Below are 18,342 nucleotides of genomic sequence, written 5' to 3' on the forward strand. Positions count from 1 at the left end.
GAGAATTTTGATAGCAAAAAAAAGGATAGAGAGGATAGAACAAGATTATTCCAGTGCTGTCTGTCACCACGAGACCTCTGATCTTCAAAAATAGGGAACACTGACATCTGAGAAGTAAAGCCAGAAGAGCATTTCTCTTTTTCTTAGTTGTTTAGTGAGAGCAATTGAAATGTTCCAAGATGTTAGATCCAGCTATGACAGAAGATTTGTACTTGACTTTTCTTCTTAAGCTTTTACTAACTAGGGACATTTGAATCTCTAAAAGAGAAATCATCAGCCTTTAAAATGGCTTTGATTCTATTATCACAGATATAAATCAGTTTATTTATAGTACTAAAATGATAAGGCCAATAGATAGAGCTGAGTAAATATTTGACACATTGCCACTTCTGATTTCCATCGGGTCAGCTAGCCATGCTTTGTTCAAGGACTGCAGATTACACTCTTTTCCTAGGCAGCTGTTCTACAATTGAGTCCATCAAGTATTTATGAAATGCCTATGTACAAGGCATTCTTATAAGCTCTGCCTTCCAAGAGCTGCAGATCAATGTCCTTGATCATGGAAATCTAAAAGAAGTGAAGCCCCGCTGTTGGCAGGTCAGTAGTATGATGATAGTTTTAGATATGCTGTCTTTTTATATGAAGGCTAGCATACTCTCATTATGTAAAGTGACACTGGTAATCTTATATGAAAAAAGTATACAAATCTTTCACAGGGTCAGGAACTCATGGTTAGGAATTTTTAAGGTGGGCCAAAATATACAGTAAAACACACTGTTCCTTAAACATTTCCCTGAGTCTTTTAATTTCAGAGATGAAATTTTTTTTTCTGTTCTTTCCTGAGAAAGAAAATTTCAGGTAAAGCTCAAGTTTGATTTCTTGCATCCTACTTAGCCAACACACATTTGGGGAGAAATCATTTAAAGGGTTTATTTGCTACTTAGAGCAAAATCATATCTGCTAATGTTTTATCTCCAACTTCAGAGACCTAGTCTAACTGAGAAAAGATAATTCTCTGAAAAGTTCTTTGAGAAAATGACACTTGAACCAGTTTGAACAGTCATGTTGCTGTGACTCTTAAATGAGCAAGGTTTGCCTTTGTTCTTTTATGTAGATGATGAGAGCAATGCTTTGACAGCAAGATCTGATTCTGAAAGCCCTTGTATGCCATGTGAACCTCAGCCATTGGTGTTACCTCGAGTGCCACAGTCTAAGATGCTCTCCATCACATCAAATCCGGTAAGCTTATGAAGCCAGTTTCTTAGGTAGTGAGGGCTCTCTACTGATAATATAAAGTATTGATAGTATTAAGATTTTCTCATGGGACAACCTCTTTGTCCTTCCCCTCTTAGTGTGGTTCAAAAATGTGAAATAATGTCTACCACATTCACTAATTCATGATGGAAAATATATTTTATGATAATAAAAATAATAATAACATGAACTCTTTTCATAATTTTAGTTTAGCTAAATGAGAAGATTCTGACCATAGGAAGTTTGTTTTACAACTCTCAGCCAAGCCTTTTGAAGAAGCAATCAAGATCTGTATTCTTTTTTTTTTTTTTGCCTTTTGGAGGGCAATTGGGGTTAAGTAACATGCCCAAGTTAGTTTTTTTGTGTGGGTGTTAAGTGTCTGAGGCCGGAACTGAACTCGGGTCCTCCTGACTTCGGGGCGGGCGCTTTACTCACTGCACCACCTAGCAGCCTCCAAGATCTGTATTCTTTAGGATAATCTCTGTTACATTAATCTAAATTTTATGAAGGATGTGTTCTTTTCCTCCCAACATGGCCCTAAAATACTGAGAACAGTAGTCTTGAGAACTATCTTGGGTTTTTCTTTATATTTACTTATTACTTTTTTCCTACTCTCCCTTTTTTCTTCTTTTATCTTTTTTTCCTTTTCCCCTGTCCTTTCTGCCTTCCTTACATTGACCTTTTTTGGATGCACAGAGCTCACAGTCAAGACATAATAGGCAAGTCAAAAAGAGGGGAAAGTTAGCTCAGAGAAATGTACAGTAGGGGAAAAAAAAAGATGGCCGTCTATTTGTGGTTGGTCACATATTTATCCTCATTCATAAGCTCAAGTTTCAAGAGGATGTCTGTTGACTCAGAAAAGAGGTCATTCCAGTTTTTTTAATTGAGACATAGACAATCCTAACTCAGGCTTTCTCCTAGACAAAATCTGAGTGTGTCTGTGTGTTGGAAATAAAACACCTAACTCATAATTTGTCTGTGATATAACATTGACTTTAATATTTCTTTAATCTAAAAAATTTACATAGGTTGGATCTGTAAAGCGACAGAATAAAAGTATAAATTTTTCACATGAGATGTTCCTTAAAAAATAAATAAAGAAAGAAAGGATTCTGTAGCAGTTGACATAGGGAGGGGCTGGCCTTCATACCTGGAAAAGACCAAGTAAAAACTAGGGGCCAATGATGGACTACCCTGAGGTCAATCAAGCCAGGCTTCTGGAAAGTACCAGATTAAGTTAAAAAAACAAACAAACCATTTACACTGCCTCTCAAGAGCTATGTTGTAAATAAAAATGCAACTGAATTTATTGAGTTAGTGGAAAATTAGGAGTAAAGTCATGGATTATGCAATGATTGTGAATATAAAGACAGAACAACAGGAGCAAATTAGCAAGTTTACGTCATTTGTTATAATTCCTCTTTATTTTATTTGAACTTTTTCTTTGTATGTTTACCTAGGTTCTGATTTATTATGCTTAAAGAATTATTAGACAAAGTTCATTTTCTTCCTACCTATGAAAATGGCTTTTATCCTTGATAGGGTGTCCTTTGCCTGGCTCAGACAGTGACCTGGAAAGAATACTTCCTAACTTACCTTGGACCCCAATCTAGGTTTGAGGCTAGGGGCAATTCACCATTATACTGCAGACATCAGCAAGCTGCCAAAAAGCAGATTGGGAGAATGAAGCCCCATTTAAAAGCTCACCACTTTTACTGTCAAATGAATATTTGAAAAGATCAGAAAACCAAACAAGTGTTTCTAGGGTCAAATAAAGAATAATGCTGTGGGAGTTTTGTTTGTTTTGTTTGTTTTGATTTGTAGATGAGTCTCAGTCAAGCAGCCAGTAGCAGTCACCAGCCAAATGTGAATGGTTTATTGGTTCACGGGATGCCCTTACAGCCAAGAAATCTCTCTCTGATGGACAAACTGCTGTAAGAAAGGTTTTTTTCCCTCTTTTTAAAAAAAATCTGTAGGCCCTGGACTTGGTAGATTATTGAAACATGAGGAATTAAGTAAATCGGTATTTTTATTAAACACATATGGTGTGAAAGACACTGTGCTAGGCACTTGAAGGATATAAAGAAGTATATCTGTACCTATCGCTGCCCACAAGGAAGTAATCCTAACAGCACAATGCATATTGTTTGTATCGTAGAGGTTGTTTATGTGTCCCCTCTTCCTACTAGACTGTAAACAGTGGGCCATATTTTATTTAAACATATCCTCCCCAGCTCCAACCACAGTGACCTCTATATAGCAGACAGTTAATGAAAGTTGATGTGGAGTGATTAAAAATGTTTTATGACTAAATAGTAAAGATAGTTAGTGGTACTGGCAAGAGAAGAGAACATTGGGGACTGGAGTGATCAGGAAGACTTTCATGGAGTCATTGGGTGTTGGGATGGGTCTGGAAGGATGGAGAGAAGAGAATAATGTCATTCTGGGGATGGTAGGAGTTGGGTGGTGTGGACAAAAGCATATAAGTGGAATACTTTTAGGCATGTTTGGAGGACAGTTGTTAGACGAGTTAGACCAGAAGAGAAAGTTTGTTAAGGGGAATAATGGGAAATCAATCAGAACTTTAATGCTTTTTTGCCAGTCGCCATTGTAAAATGTCTAGAACAAAGGCCAGATACAGAATGAAAATCCTGTATTGTGACAGATGAGACTTGAAAGGTAATTTGGGGCCAAAAAAGGGATTTCCTTAAATGCCAGGTGAAATCATTTAAATTTTACCCTTCAGGCACTGGGGAACCCTTGAAGGATTTTGAGCAAAGCAAATGATATTTTGAAAGCAGTGTTTTAGGAAAGCTTATTGAGTACCTGTGTGTGTGCTCAGTTGGAGGAAGGAGATATGAATCAATATTTAGAATTAGAAAGGGCCTCAAAGGTCATCTGCTCCAACTCCCTCGTTTTACAGGAGACTTAAGTGCAGATAGGTTATAGGACTGATCCAAAGTCACAGATGTAGTAAATAACAGAGACAGAATTTTAACTCAAGTCCTTAGACTTCAAGTACAACCCTTTTTACTATAATACCATGCTCAGATAAAAAGCTACTTGGAAGCCTATTAGAATAGTTAAGGCAAGGGATGGTAAGGGACTGGCCTGTGGTTGTGGTGTTGGGAACAGAAAGGAAGGGATGAGTTTGAGAGATATTTCAAATGAAAAATCGGTAGGATTTGGTGACTAATTGTATAGAGTCAGGAAAGTATTAAAGATCACAGAGATTTCAAGCCTGGATGAATGGAAGATTAGCAGAAACAATGAAGTTGGAAAGGATAACTAGTTATGAGAGGGAGCTGATAAGTTCTGTTTTAGAAATGTTGAGTTTCAGATGATGGAACCTCAAGATGGAAATACTCAGGGACACATGGAGCTTTTACAGCTCAAGGGAAAAGATGGAGATAGGTTTGGGAGTCATCAACATGGAAACAGTCATTGGAGCTGTAGTTTTAGATGTGAGATCCATGGGAGAGAGTATAGAGGAGGAATAGAATCTTAAGACATTAAAAGGCATAGCCTATGATAAAGGCAGATGAGGAATAAGAGGTAGCAGTCAGTAATGCCCTATCTTTATATATCACCATCCCTCAGAATGCTTTAGTGTCTTATCTACAAAGAGCTAAGAAAATCATCTAGGTAGAACAAGTGTTATCTTCTTTTTGTACCTAAGGAAACTGAGGCCAACAGAGTTTGGCTGATTTTACTGATCACATGGTGACTGAGTTACTTCATTATACACGACTGTATAATTTCTTTTGTGTCAACCAGTTTATAGTGTAAAACTCCCTCATCCTAATAGGATAACTTTTTAATTTTAAGCCTAGAAGGTAAAGGTAAGCCATTTCGTTTACCAGAGGACTCACTTTTTCAGGAAATTTGTGGATCACCAGACACTTCATCCTAATATAAGTGGATTAGGTCCTAGTTGACAAAGATATATTGTAATGTAGGCTCCTTACTGAAAGGCACTAGCAGTACAATATATACCTTCCACATAAAGCCAGTCAGAGGCATTGTGACTAGAACTTTTTAAGGATGTGATTCTGTTGGAATAAATTTCAGGTGTGGTGGCAGACCATTGAGGAGACATTTTTAGGTAGGTGGATTTTTTAATGACCCTCATCACAATGTATGTAGGGCCTAGTAGGGTTGGCTCTGATAACAAGTGAATGGCTTAGTTTTCCCATTACTTCCACTTGTACCTAAAATTATACTGTATTCTTAAGGAAGGGTTAATTTATCTGACCTGGGTAAGCAGATTTTTGCTTGGGATTAGATTGTTTATTGTAAAGTTTCATTCTTTTTTCTTTGAGCATGTTGTACAAACCAAGGCTTTTATCCTGTGAGATGTTTCTATTTGCATTTTGAATTTATTGTTGTCATGTTTTACATTAAATTTTTCATTTGGTTGCTAGAGATTTAGATGACAAGCTACTTATAAGACCTGGATCTAGTACCATCCTTTCTAATCGAAATTGGCCAAATCGCACACTGGAGCTCAGTTCATCATCATTATCATATACTGTGCAATCTGCCAGGAGACGCAACCCACCACCACGTACCCTTCATCCAATTGGCACAAGCCATTCACGCTCAGGGACACCAAGACCCATGGATGAAATCATCAGAGGAACCCGACTGTAGGTTTCAGAATCATACTCTGCAAAATTAAAGAGCTCTGATAAAACTAAAGAAAAATTAATTTTAAGTAGAGTAACTCAAAATGGGGAAAAAATTAGAACCACATAGTTATAGTTTAGTTTTGATAGGTTAACTTGAGCACAATACAGGATGAACATTAGGGGGAAAGGTTTTAAGGTGAAATAGGTTCTAGATCTCATAAATTTCCATGCATAAGAAACCTGTTGACTCAAATATAGCTATGGGAATTAACCGAGAATAGTAGCTTTTCTGGGAAAGAGGTTAATAATAATAAATAAGAGAGTATGAGAAATGATGCTTAGGCCAATATGAGGGCAAAATCTGATTTTTCTTCTGAAAAAGAAAAGAATTTTCTTTATATCCCCCAAAGAGTGATTAATTCTGTTTGTGATGATACTATTATTTTTAAAATCAAATAAGCAACTTTTCATACTAGCACAAATATTCCATTAGGGTCTCTATAGGACTCCTATTGTAAAATATTAGCCTATCCCTCCAGAGTGTTCCTTCATTTAATGATATTTCTGATCACTCCAAATAATGTGGGGAGATCTATCTATCTATATATGTGTGTGTGTATGTGCATATATATATGTATATGTATATATACACATATACATATGTACATACATACACACACACAAAAAAAAACCCAGATATTTGATGGGGTTAGAACAGATCTATTTCCACAATGGCTAGCCACATCAGGTGTCAGGAGGGCACATGCATGTGTTTTTGTCTATGCCTATTTTTGTAGACTGTTTTCAAGTTAAATGTGCTTTATTACTGATAGTAACCCAGAGGGATCATTTCTTGATTTTTTTTTCACCACTTCTCTCTTTTTAACCATTATGCTTAACTAGATTGCTTACCAAAGGAGAATACTGACTAGAAGAGGGGAAAAATGGGGAAGGGAGATACTGTTGTATTGGATGTTTATATAGAAATGGTAGCCATGGAATCAGAATGTATAGTTTTCCAGTGCCCGTGTTAATCTAATTGTGTTGCTAAATAGAATTCAGATAAATCTTTGCTCATCAACTGTCCTTAACTCATACAGTTTATATACTAACTTTGTGCTTTTCCACCTTTTAAGAAACATTTTAAAAATGAGAATTGTCTTCTGGCACATGATAGCATCAGTTGGTTGTACTTGTAGTCTTAGATGTCAGTGATAGGTAGTTAATCCACACCTGTGTTAAGGAAAGATGCTTCACAGGCTAGACAGATTACTTCCAGTATTGTTTATAAAAGACATGATCCCAAGCTGTATCCAGACTCAGTACTGCAAAGAAATCACTGAGATTTTGTAAATGAAGCCCTAGTTCTGTGACCTTCCAAATGTATGACCAAATTCTCTTCCCAGACTGTGCAAGAGAAAAAGCCAAATTTTTTTTCAAAGAAAACCCTGGGAAGCACTGCCCAAATAGTTTCTTAAATGAAATTATGCTTGGGTGGCTTGAAGCAACACTGTATAGACATTAAACTCAAACATTTCATTTGTATTTGAATGAATTGTTTTTGCTTTTTTCTTTCGGTTCTTGGGGAATGGCAGCTCAACAGCAGCTGATTCCTTGTCTTCTCCTTCACCAATGCCACTGAGTCGAAATAACCTGCTTCCCCCCATTGGCACAGCTGATGTGGAGCATTTGACCAGTGTGAGATCACAGCGGCAGACGGTACGGGCTTACATGTCTGTGTGTCAGTGTGAGCTTCTGCCTTGGGTCGGGAGGGATGGTTTCTTCGGGGAAGATCGTGCGTGCCCTTGAGTAACACATACTGAAAGGGCAAAGCTCGTGTCATTGGTGAGAATGCTCTCTCAGGCTCACTCACACACATGAGCAGTAACTGGCCATCTGATCTTTTGCCTTCTCCCTCAGAAATCCCGCGGTGATTCTAGCCGAGCTCGCAGCGCGGTGGTGGATGAGCCTAACCAGCAGCCCCCAGAGAGACTTCTTCTACCTGACTTTTTCTCCAGACCCAACACCACCCAGTCATTTTTGGTAAAGAGTGCAAGTATCCTCTTTGGTCTTTGTTACCGGGGAACAAGATGGGCAGAAATGCGAGTTTATAAGCGTGCATGTAACTTTACAGAGTGCAAACAGAGACAGTATTGCTTAGCACACTGCTCAGGATGTTAACATTGCCAATGACTTAGGCTGAGTCACTAGCAAAACCTTTAGTTGTCTGTGAAAACAGCATGAGAGCTGATAAAAAAATTAACAGGCAGGTACATACATAGTTTCTTAAATTAATATTGATAGATTGTACCTTATAGTTAGAAGATACTTAGAGATCACCTAATCCAGCCCCATCATTTTACAGGTGATAAAACTGACATGATCTGCCTGGGTGTGCCCAGCTGGTATTGGATCTGGGACCATCCCTGTTCTTGTCTTTCTACTACACCATACTATTTAATATCATATACTCTAAAATACCTTAAAGCTCCAATTTAGGCCTCTGAGAATAAACAAGAGAAAATTAAACCAGTGATTTGTGCCAACAACCAGCCTTGGATATGAGTCAGCCACAATGACCCTCTAAACACCCTCTCAGAGAGCTCCCAGAAGAGGAGCTAGTTGAAATGAGATGGCTTTAAGAGCTTTGGTTTTATATTATATGTAAATTTGGGATCTTGGCATTGCTAAACAAAAAATAATGGTGAAAGGTATTCCTAGTCAATACCATTCATGCCAGTAGGGAGTCCTGCAGGGATGACCTGCTCTTCTAATACCCTGCAAATGGCTCAGCCCCCACTTTTCTGTCAGTAGCTTCCAGAGCTAGAGAAAGGGCCAGCCTAGGCCGCCAGCATTGCTCACTGTGGGGCCCCAGAAGGTTCTAGGATAGTGATGGATTTGGTCTGTTTGCTGGCTGACTGGGGGTATAATGACACAGATCCGTGCAACAACCTGACTCACCTATTTCCACACAGAAAAATGAATGAGATTTTGATAAGAGGAATATCTACAAGGGAAAATATACCTAAAACAAACAAAAAAGTTAAGGAGAAAAATAACAGCTACTGAGTCCTAGAAATGTATTTTAAAAGTTCTATTAAATCTGCTTCCCTATGTGTGAACTTAATATCATATATGGCAATAATACTTTAAGACTAACATAAGGCATAAAGATTCTTAAGCAAGGTTTATTTTGAGAATGAACTTTAGCCCATGCAAATCCTTGTTTTATTGAAAACAGAGGTAACAGGCATCCTGGTCTTTGACAACATTTCTCCCAGTATGCTGCCTCCAGAGGGCCTTGTCCTTTCCTACAGAGAAGTCTCAAAATTCATCTAGGGCCGTGGTGTCAAACTCAAGTAGAAACAGAGCTCAGAAACTGAGGACTATGCAGACCTTTGTCAGCAAAGGGATGTGTCTGCTTTTTAGTATGCTGTCCAGATTTGCCGTAGTTTTCCTTTCAAGGAGCAAACATCTTTTAATTTCATGGCTTCAAGTTGCTGTTTGCAGTGATCTTTGAGCCCAAGAATATAAAATCTGACACTGCTTCTATTTCACCTTCCTGCATTTGCCAGGAAATGATAGGATCAGTCGCCAAATCTTGATTTTTTTTTTCAATTTTAAGTTTCAAGCCAACTTTTACTCTCCTATTTCGCCCTTTTCAAGAGGCTTCTTAATTCTTCACTTTCTGCCATAAGAATGCTATCATCTGTATATCTGAGATTATTGATATTTTTCCTGGCAACTTTAATTCCAGCTTTTAATTCATCCAGCCGGGCATTTTGCATGATATACTCTTCATTTAAGTTAAATAAATAAGGGAACAATATACATCTTCGTCATACTCCTTTTCCAGTTTTAAACCAATTATTTGTTCCATGTTCAGTTCTGACTGTTGTTTCCTGACCCGCCTGCAGTTCCTTAGGAGACAAATAAAATGATCTGGTACTCCCATCTCTTTAACAACTTGCCAGATTTTGTTGTGAACCACACAGTCAAAGATTTTAGTGTAGTCAATGAAGCAGAAGTAAATGTTTGTTTGTTTTTTTTCTGAAACTCTCTTACTTTCTACGTAATACAGTGAATGTTGTGGCAATTTGGTCTCTAGTTCCTCTGCCTCTTCAAAATCTCTTCAAAGCCTGCTCCTCTGACAATTCTTGGTCCACGTATTGCTGAAACCTGGCTTACAAACTCTTAAGCATATGAAAAAGGTAATCTGAGTTTTAGTAATCTCAACTGATCTTTCCCAATCCAGTGGCCATGTTGAGATTTCCAGATGTGTTTGGCATATTGAACTTTAGCAACAACAGCTGGATTTCCATCACCTCTACCAGCCTTATTATTAGCAATGCTTCCTGAGGCCCACTTGATTTCATTCTCTAGGATGTATTGCTCTAGATCAGTCACCACATCAGTGATGTTAAAGTCTTTCTTGTATATTCTTGCCACCTCTTGTTAATCTCTTCTACTTTTGTTAAGGACCTACCCATTTTTGTCTTTTATCAGGCCCATTTTTGCATGAAAAACTTTCCCTAGATATCTTTAATTTTTTTGAAGAGATCTCTTATCTGTCCCATTCTTTTATTTTCTTCTATTTCTTTGTTTACTCATTTAAGAAAACCTTACCTCAGGGCGGCTAGGTGGCACAGTGAATAGAGCACTGGCCCTGGAGTCAGGAGGACCTGAGTTCAAATCCACCCTCAGACACTTAACACAAAAACTAGCCGTGTGACCTTGGGCAAGTCACTTAACCCAGTTGCCCTCCCCCCCCCCAAAAGAAAACCTTACCTCTCTCCTTGCTGTTCTCTGAAGTTCTGGCTTCAGTTGGGTACATCTTTCTCTTTCTCCTTCCTTTGCTCAGGTATTGGTAAAGCCTCATCAGACAGCCATTTTGCTTTCTTGCTTCTTTTCCTTTGGAATACTTTTTGCCACTGTCTCTCATACAATATTGTAAACCTCTGTCCATAGTTCTTCAGGCATTCTGCTTAGTAGATCTAATCCATTAATCACATCCACTTCATATATCATTTAGCTCATACCTATGTATGGGCTGATGGTTTTCCCTACTTCACTTTAAGTCTTAATTTCGCAATAAGAAGCTCATGATCCGAGCCACAGTCAGCTCCACATCATGTTTTTACTGATTCTAGATTTTTCTCCACCTTTGGTTGTTAAGTATATAACCATTTTGGTTTTGATATTGGCCATCTGGTAATGTCCATCTGTCGGAGTCACCTTGGGGTTAGTGAAAAGGAGTGTTTGCCATGACCAGCGAGTTATCTTGATAAAACCCCATTAGTCTCTCTCTGCCCTGCCTCATTTTGTATTCCCAAGGCCAAACTTGCCTGTTATTCCAATTATATTTGCTTTTCTACCTAGCATTCCAGTCCCCTGTGATGAACGTGGCATTTTTTGTTGTGTTATTTCTAGATGTAGGTTTTCACAGAATTAAGCAGCTTTGGCATTGGTGATGAAAGTGTAGAGTTGTAGTACTGTGATGTTGAAAGGTTTGTCTTGGATTTGAACAGATATTGTCATTTTTGAGATTATACCCCAGTATTGCTTTTCTCAACTTTTGTTGACTCTAAAGGCTACTCCATTTCTATTCTTGCCCACAGTGGTGTATGTGATGATCACCTGAATTAAATTAAATTTCTATAGGAATGGTTAAAAATATGTCAGTGTTTATTCTTTTACCCATTCCCTCTCGATAACAAGAGATAGGGGGACTGGACCTTTGGTTTTATTAGTATAAGAAGCTCCCTCCAGCAGAGCAGGTTAACATCTCTACCATTTTGAGTTTTAGAGAGTTGCCTGGAGCCCTGAAAGGTTGTGACTGCCCCACAGCCACACTGCCTCTATTCCAGATTATCTTTATCTCATTTTTATTCTTCATTCTAGTTTGATGCTGATTTTTATCTTTGCTCTAACAAGTTCATGGGCTGATTGGAAACAAACACCCGATTTAGAAATAACTCCTATTATGAACCAGTTTTATTTTTTGTCAATATGATAAACTTCATAAAGTCATTAAGAGTAAAAGGCTGGAAATATGTGAAGTCAGGTGTTAGGTAGCTATTACAGAAACATACACATATACATATATTAGGGTAAGAATGATTTGAGATTCAGATATTATGAATAGGAATGTGGCCTCTGGCATTCTTTATGTATGTATATGCTTTGAATGTCAGCATGAAACTCATTCTAATAATTCAAAGCCATTTTCCTTCCTAAATATATTAAAATCTCAAATCTTTTATCATATGGGGAGAAAAGTTTAACAACAGAAGATTCAGTTACTTTTCACTCTTTCATTCAAGCCAGATACACAGTGTCAACGTTCTTGCACCGTTATTGATTATTCTAATCAATCCCGGGCTGGAAAGGGGTCTTCAGGTACAGGTAAGTTTCACTTTTTTGTTTTTTGCTTCAGGTTAACAAACATGATGTAAATTTTGATTTTTTTTATGCTACATATAAAAGGTTTGTGGAGTGAACTTAACATAAGTTAATATATAGTTACCACACTGTAAAAGGTCTGTTATTGTCAAACTCAAATAGAATTTAATAAGGACTCTAGTAGTTTTTTTCAGTTACCAACTGTTAAAGCTAGTGAAAACCACCAAAGAAGCAGTCCTTTCACCATCACTTTCTAGAGAATGGCATAAATTTATTTTGATTAGTATAATTGATAGGACAGTTAGGCAGTAAACTTAAAACTAGTTTTGTCTTGGGTTCTTTTCACCACCACCATCTGGGTAATTCTAACCAGGACAGGAAGAACTGAGATCACTCAATAGGTGAGGTTCAGCAGAAGCAGCCAGTTAAAAAATACTGTTTGTGATCAGTTAAACTTAACATGTATTGAGAATCTGTTATTATCACTTGTAATATCTATCTATCTATCTATCTCTATCTCTGTATCTATATCTATATATCAATGCATATTCCTGGCTGTTCTGGAGGCTAAATGAAATAACATTTTTCCAGCTCTAATGACCTGGAAATCACTACAGATTACATCACATCAATTACTAAGATGTTACATGTACACAAATTAATTTCTTTAGAATCACTTGTGTCTCCATAACATCTACAATCAATGGTAAATTTTAGTGAAAACCAATGCAATTAGAATATTACTGAAATATATATAATTTCATCCTATAAAAGTTAGTGAATGAAATTAAAGTTTTTAATGTGATTTGATTTAAACAATTCATATCATGAATTTTTTCCAAATCTAATTTTTTATTGTTTTTGCTTTAACCTTGTGATTTCACTGAAAGTGAACTTTGTGAAAAAATTTGATCAATCTTTAACATTTAATTCCTAATTATTCTCCATTCCTCTTCTCTCCCCTTTCTAATCCAGACCCACACTGTTGCCAGATTTATTTTAAAATCCTAGGATCACAGATTGAGAATTTAAAAAGAATTAAGAGATCTTATAGGCCTTTTGAGTCCCCCCCTGCCCCCCATTTCATATGGTATGTGGAAGTCAGAATTTAAAACCAGGTTTCCCTGTGTTTCTGTCACTTCCCATTCTTCACTAGAGACACAGCTTTGGCAGTTCATGTCACTTTCTTGATCAAAAACTCACAGCTGCTTGTCATCCACTTAAAAGTCCAAACTCCTTCCTTTGCCTGCATTCAAGGCCCCACCCTACTCTATCTCCTTCTACTCCTTTATTTGACCCCCTACAACCCTGTATCCAAATTGGTTTCCCCAATTTCTTAATGTTCTCCCCACCTTTCATCAAATACCAACTCTGGTGTCCCAGCCTAATGTAACAAGTGTCTTAGCTCCCCTCCTACAAGACTGTAAGATTCATGTATTATTTGTGCTTTTTTAGTACTCAGGCAATCAAAAATAGCCTGTTGAATTGTTTTTGCATTACAACTTTAAAATATTACTTAATGTATTGTATCATGTCTAACAGGTCTTCAGTTACATGGACCTGCAAGATCTCAAAGTCGAGGTGGACCAGTTACTAGAACCAGACAGGGGCCATAGGACAAACCAAAAAACCTGTTGTCAGGTGGTTGTGAGCTCATCTGAGAATTTTGTGAATCAATGTTCAGTCAGCTTAGTGATGCAGACAGAACTTGTTTACAAGAAAAACTTGAAACCATCTTCATGAAGTTATTTTTGTATAACCTACTGGGAAAAAAACCTGCAGTGTCTGCCAAAGATTTCATGGACCCCTCGTATTCCTTCAGAGCAAGTTAAGCGATTCTACTAAACAAGACTCTTAGTTACCCAAGACATACCTCCTCCCAGTCATTGCTTATGTTGTCTGTCAAGCAGGATTATCAGTTACTGTAGGATTCAAGACGTAATTTCAGGTGTGTGAAAAGCAGCAGTTACTTTACTACTGTGGCATTAAGTAGATATTCCCCAGAACATTTCTGCTTGTATTTAAACTCCTGAAAATAATTTGATTTTCCTAATTCCAAGTGGAATCATTACAAAGGCAGTGTTGTCAGAAGGCTGAACTGCCACTCAAATGAAAATCCTTTCTAGAGAGCACTCCAAAATTAGCCAGACTGATCCCCAAGAAACTTGGCCACAGGTATTTACTAGGGATAATACTGACAGTAAATAAATACCAACTGGAAAACATGAAGCATCAGTAGGGAGAAATGACTTATTTTACCTGTATTGGAATATACCAGTTTGCCAGATCTTTATCTTTTTAAAGTGATATTTATCCAGCTCTATTTCAGGTGAAGTTGTATAGACACTGGTGTTTCCTCATATTCTTACTAACTCTGCTTCACTTGTCAGATTTCCCTAATAACTCATTTTCCCATTTTGCCAAATTTTCTCCAGCAACACTAGGAGGGAAACATTTATTTCCTTTTTTGGAACTTTCCTACATGGCTCTGTCAACTGTCAGGGATTTTCAGATGTTAAATCTCAAATAGATTGCTTTGGTGAACAGCAGGATAGCAGAAGTGGGTAAGCTTTGAATCTTGGGAGTTTTTCTGATGGCATTTTAAAATTTAAATTAGCAACAGTTGTAGAGATGTAGCTTATCTTCAAGAACTGTTTAGTTTACCTAATAATCTTATTTGTAATTAAATCTGATTATATAATTAGTTTGAAATCTTATTGTTTGCATCATCTCCAGAGGAAAAATTCCTGAAATCAAAAGTGAAGTTACTGTTGTCATCGAATTCATAACAAATGGCCAATGTTACCGTTGTGTCAAGTATGTGGGGGAATCCAAACTGCATGAAATTATATTTTTTTAATTGAATGTGATTAAAGAGTCTGTTTTCTAAATCAAGAATGTTTGTGATCAGAAACTGGAAATAATTTGACAACATGCTGTCCCCTTCCGTAATTTAGGGTCCACGGTGACAAACTTCAACAGAAGTCTTGGTCTTAATATTTGAGGGAAAAATACATAGTATTCAATTTTCTCTGCAAAACTGCTAAGTATCTGAGGACACCTGGTCGAAAGAAAAGTTGTGAATATGAATGTGCTAGTTGGGCCTTAGCTTTCTTGTTTCAAAAAAGTCCAAGTTACTTATCAAGTTTCAATTCTCGGTATGATCTTTTGGCTCCATCACCAAGCCCCCTAATCCTAATACCATTTTTGGAAACAAATTTGAGAGCCAGTTTTCAAAAGACCTCAAGATGTAGCAGTGAAATATTTTTCTAGTTTATTTTATGCAAAATTTTTTTACAAAAATTCTTGAGATACTTGCCAGCACCAAACAGTGCAAAATATAAAACAAATCTTGTTCACTATAAATAAATGAAAACAAACCTGGCAAGGAAACATTTAGAACAAAGCTGTTAGTTCACTAGTTGCTTTAAGAATTTCATTTCCTCACCAGGGAGTATTTTGGTCGTTAACAGCATTAATCAAGTGAGCTCTGCTAGAAGTCTCTAACCCTTTTTTGACAAAGTTTAGAACTCCACTTGTGTAAGACTTGTGGAAATATAGATTCTCTGAAAATGAAATTCTTCCAGGAGGGAAATTTCATAGAAACAACAGACTGCCAGTAAACACTTTTGAGATTGTATGTAAAACAAATGAAAAGTGGGCTGGGCCAGTGGCTGAATAAATTACCCATGGTATAGTCACTTATCTGGAGATTTTAGGCCAGAGGGGAACCAATTTTCCTCAATAATAAAAGGTTTTACTAATTTTATCCAAGTAGGCCCACTGAAGAAACAGAACTAATGCCTTCATTTTTTTCCTTTCTTGTCAGTTTTTTTTTTCCCTTTCTTGGAAGAGTTGCAATACTTTGATTCCATCTGAGCCAGAAAGCTGTCCATTTCTTTTTCCCGATCCTTCTGTCTGCTCTGTTGGAAGAATTAAAAGCACATTTCAGAACAAGAGCAACAGGCCCCTAAGATGAGAACGGGGCTGGAGGGGGGCGGTCCTGCTCGGCACCCCCAAAATTTACCTGGATGAGTGCTTTTAGGTCATCTGGTTCATCCCCAAGGCCCAGCTCCTTTCTGGACTTTTCTGCTTCTTTGGCTTCTTCTTGAGCCTGGAACACAAAACACACATGACATTCAAGGTCAAATAAAATGCCTTCTTTACAGTCATCTACCACAAAACCAGAGGACCAACAAATTCTGCGTTAACACTCACTCCAAACTCAGAATTGGCAGGAAGTCCATTGGCATCCCCGCTTCCAAGTCTACCCTTTTTTCAAGGCCATATTTTAGAGCATATAAAAAGATCTGGGTGAAAGGCCATAGACTGATGTGGTTTCAAGGGCATGAGGAACTCCTGGAGAAGGAAAACCTCTCCTCTACTGCAGATCAGCACCTTCTTTGAAAGGTTGGGTCTCTTAGGTTTCCTATAGTGCTGACATTACATGACTTGCCTAGGCTCACATGGTATGTCAGGCAGGATCTGAAGCCATGTTTTCTGAGACCAGCATCCTGTCCACACTGTCTCTTTAATTAAGAACATTTCTCTCACTCATGGGTTGTGTCACAGTGAAAGCAGGGTACTTGGGAAGTTTTAGTCAAGTTTACTGCATTAGATCAGATTGGAAGGGAGAGGCAGAAAGCAACAGAATAAAGCCGAAGAAATCCCTAGGACACCTAAAGGCCATTTGCCAGATAACATTGAGAGAAGAAATCTCAAAGTGAGGTGAGGTCAGAGTCCTATGGCTGGGTTCCTTGTCAACGTATCAATTTGCCACATATGGCAAGTGCCCAAGGCAGACCTTTCAGAAAGTATTTTCAGAAAAAAACGCAAATTCAAGTAAACCTTGTCCCTCAGCTAAGTCAAGGCAAACATTTACAGCCACAAATGAGCGTGGACCTCATAGTCTCTGTTCTCCTTCACTCAAACTGCTCACACAGCATACACCCAAGGGGAGCCCTACCCTCCTCTTCCTCCCCACGGCTTTCCGCCTGGGCTCCCGCAGGAAGGCGCTGTAGGGCTGCAGCTCGCCGGCCTCGATGGCCCCCTGGATGACGGCCCGGATGCGGGGCTCGGTGGCCGGCTCGGCGAACAGCACCGACTCCAGGATGCGGTCCATGTCGCCCCCGAAGTCCACGTAGGCCTGCTTGATGTCGGCCAGCTCCTCCTCGGAGCCCACATACTTCTCCTCGAAGCTCCTGATGTCCTCCACGGTGATCTGAAAGGCACGGGGGCTCATCCGCAGACTGCGGGGAGGGCCCGGGCGGGGGAGGGGGGGATAGGGCCCGGCCGCAGCCCGGGGGGACGGACCGGTACCTTCTTAAAGAGCAGCCTCCAGTAGGCCGACCAGTCCTGCTCCTGCCTCAGCGCGTCCGCCTCCTCGTCCACCGTGCCCTGTTCATTGTACACCGCGCGTTTCTCCGCGTCGCTCAAGACCGCGTAGACCTGGCCCAGGATCTGGGGGGGACAGCGGGCGCCTATGACCCCCTTCCCTGCCTCCTACGATCCCGGCGCCGGAGGGGACCGGGCGGGGCCGGCTCGCACGGGGTCAGTGCGACCCCTGCCCCACCCCCCCACCCCCAGGCCCACGGCGGGGTATCCTCGGGGAGGCTAGAAGGGAGAGGGATTCCAGGCAGGCAGAGCTAGCCCGGGGGCAGGGGCACGGCCGCCTTCACGCCAGGTCCCGAGGGCGCTGGACCGGGGTCACCGGGTGGGGCGGCCCCCCCGCGCACCTGGAACTGCCGGGTGGCCTCCTCCTGGCCGGCCTCGTCCACGCGGTCCGGGTGCACCTTCAGGGACACCTTGTGGTAGCCGCGCCGGATCTCGCCGTCCGAAGCCTCCCGCCGCACGCCCAGCACTTCGTACAGGTCGGCGGTGCCGAATTCCGCCTTGCAGCGCTCCAGGAGCCCCATGGCCGCCGTGGCCGGGGAGGGGGTCCACTGGCTCGCGTCTCCAGGTCAAGGATAGCTTTCTTTTCCCGCGCGAAAAGGGCCGGCAGCCGGCGGGACGGGGCGGAGCGGGACGTGACGTAGCCCGGGGGCGGGACCGGGGC

General features: G+C 39.7%; 2 protein-coding genes across 6 annotated transcripts in view; one reads left to right on the forward strand and one right to left on the reverse strand.

Moving 5' to 3' along the window:
• FAM149B1 (family with sequence similarity 149 member B1) overlaps positions 1–15,185 on the forward strand; it is a 44,836-nt gene extending 29,651 nt beyond the window's left edge. For 3 of the 5 annotated variants that reach the window (XM_069068211.1, XM_069068209.1, XM_069068213.1), the window contains 7 exons: positions 1,115–1,239; positions 3,079–3,188; positions 5,679–5,903; positions 7,481–7,604; positions 7,806–7,928; positions 12,213–12,290; positions 13,830–15,185. In XM_069068211.1, coding sequence (XP_068924312.1) covers positions 1,115–1,239; positions 3,079–3,188; positions 5,679–5,903; positions 7,481–7,604; positions 7,806–7,928; positions 12,213–12,290; positions 13,830–14,030 — 986 coding nt within the window. In that variant the 3' untranslated portion in view covers positions 14,031–15,185. Of the gene's footprint in view, positions 1–1,114; positions 1,240–3,078; positions 3,189–5,678; positions 5,904–7,480; positions 7,605–7,805; positions 7,929–12,208; positions 12,291–13,829 lie in introns of all 5 variants that reach the window. The other 2 variants (XM_069068210.1, XM_069068212.1) reach the window with 1 other exon arrangement.
• Positions 15,186–15,538: 353 nt separating this feature from the next.
• Positions 15,539–18,342, reverse strand: DNAJC9 (DnaJ heat shock protein family (Hsp40) member C9). The gene is made up of 5 exons (XM_069068214.1): positions 18,023–18,342; positions 17,607–17,747; positions 17,254–17,508; positions 16,315–16,401; positions 15,539–16,210 (listed from the first exon to the last, which is right to left on the reverse strand). Exons 1-5 carry the CDS (start codon positions 18,200–18,202, stop codon positions 16,094–16,096), a joined length of 780 nt encoding a protein of 259 aa, XP_068924315.1. The 5' UTR covers positions 18,203–18,342; the 3' UTR covers positions 15,539–16,093.

Source organism: Petaurus breviceps, unplaced genomic scaffold (assembly GCF_028583685.1).
Source record: "Petaurus breviceps papuanus isolate PSGF00001 unplaced genomic scaffold, PetGlider_PUasm1.0 90762, whole genome shotgun sequence".
Classification (NCBI taxonomy): Eukaryota; Metazoa; Chordata; class Mammalia; order Diprotodontia; family Petauridae; genus Petaurus; species Petaurus breviceps.

What these genes read in the sequence shown, in the direction of transcription:
- DNAJC9 (XM_069068214.1), bottom strand. Translation starts at nt 18,202, where the DNA reads ATGGGGCTCCTGGAGCGCTGCAAGGCGGAATTCGGCACCGCCGACCTG. An exon ending in GGAGGCTGCTCTTTAAGAAG is followed by an intron (nt 17,509 to 17,606) that starts GTACCGGTCCGT and finishes CGTGCCTTTCAG; the next exon opens with ATCACCGTGGAGGACATCAG. An exon ending in CCGTGGGGAGGAAGAGGAGG is followed by an intron (nt 16,402 to 17,253) that starts GTAGGGCTCCCC and finishes TTTGTGTTCCAG; the next exon opens with GCTCAAGAAGAAGCCAAAGA.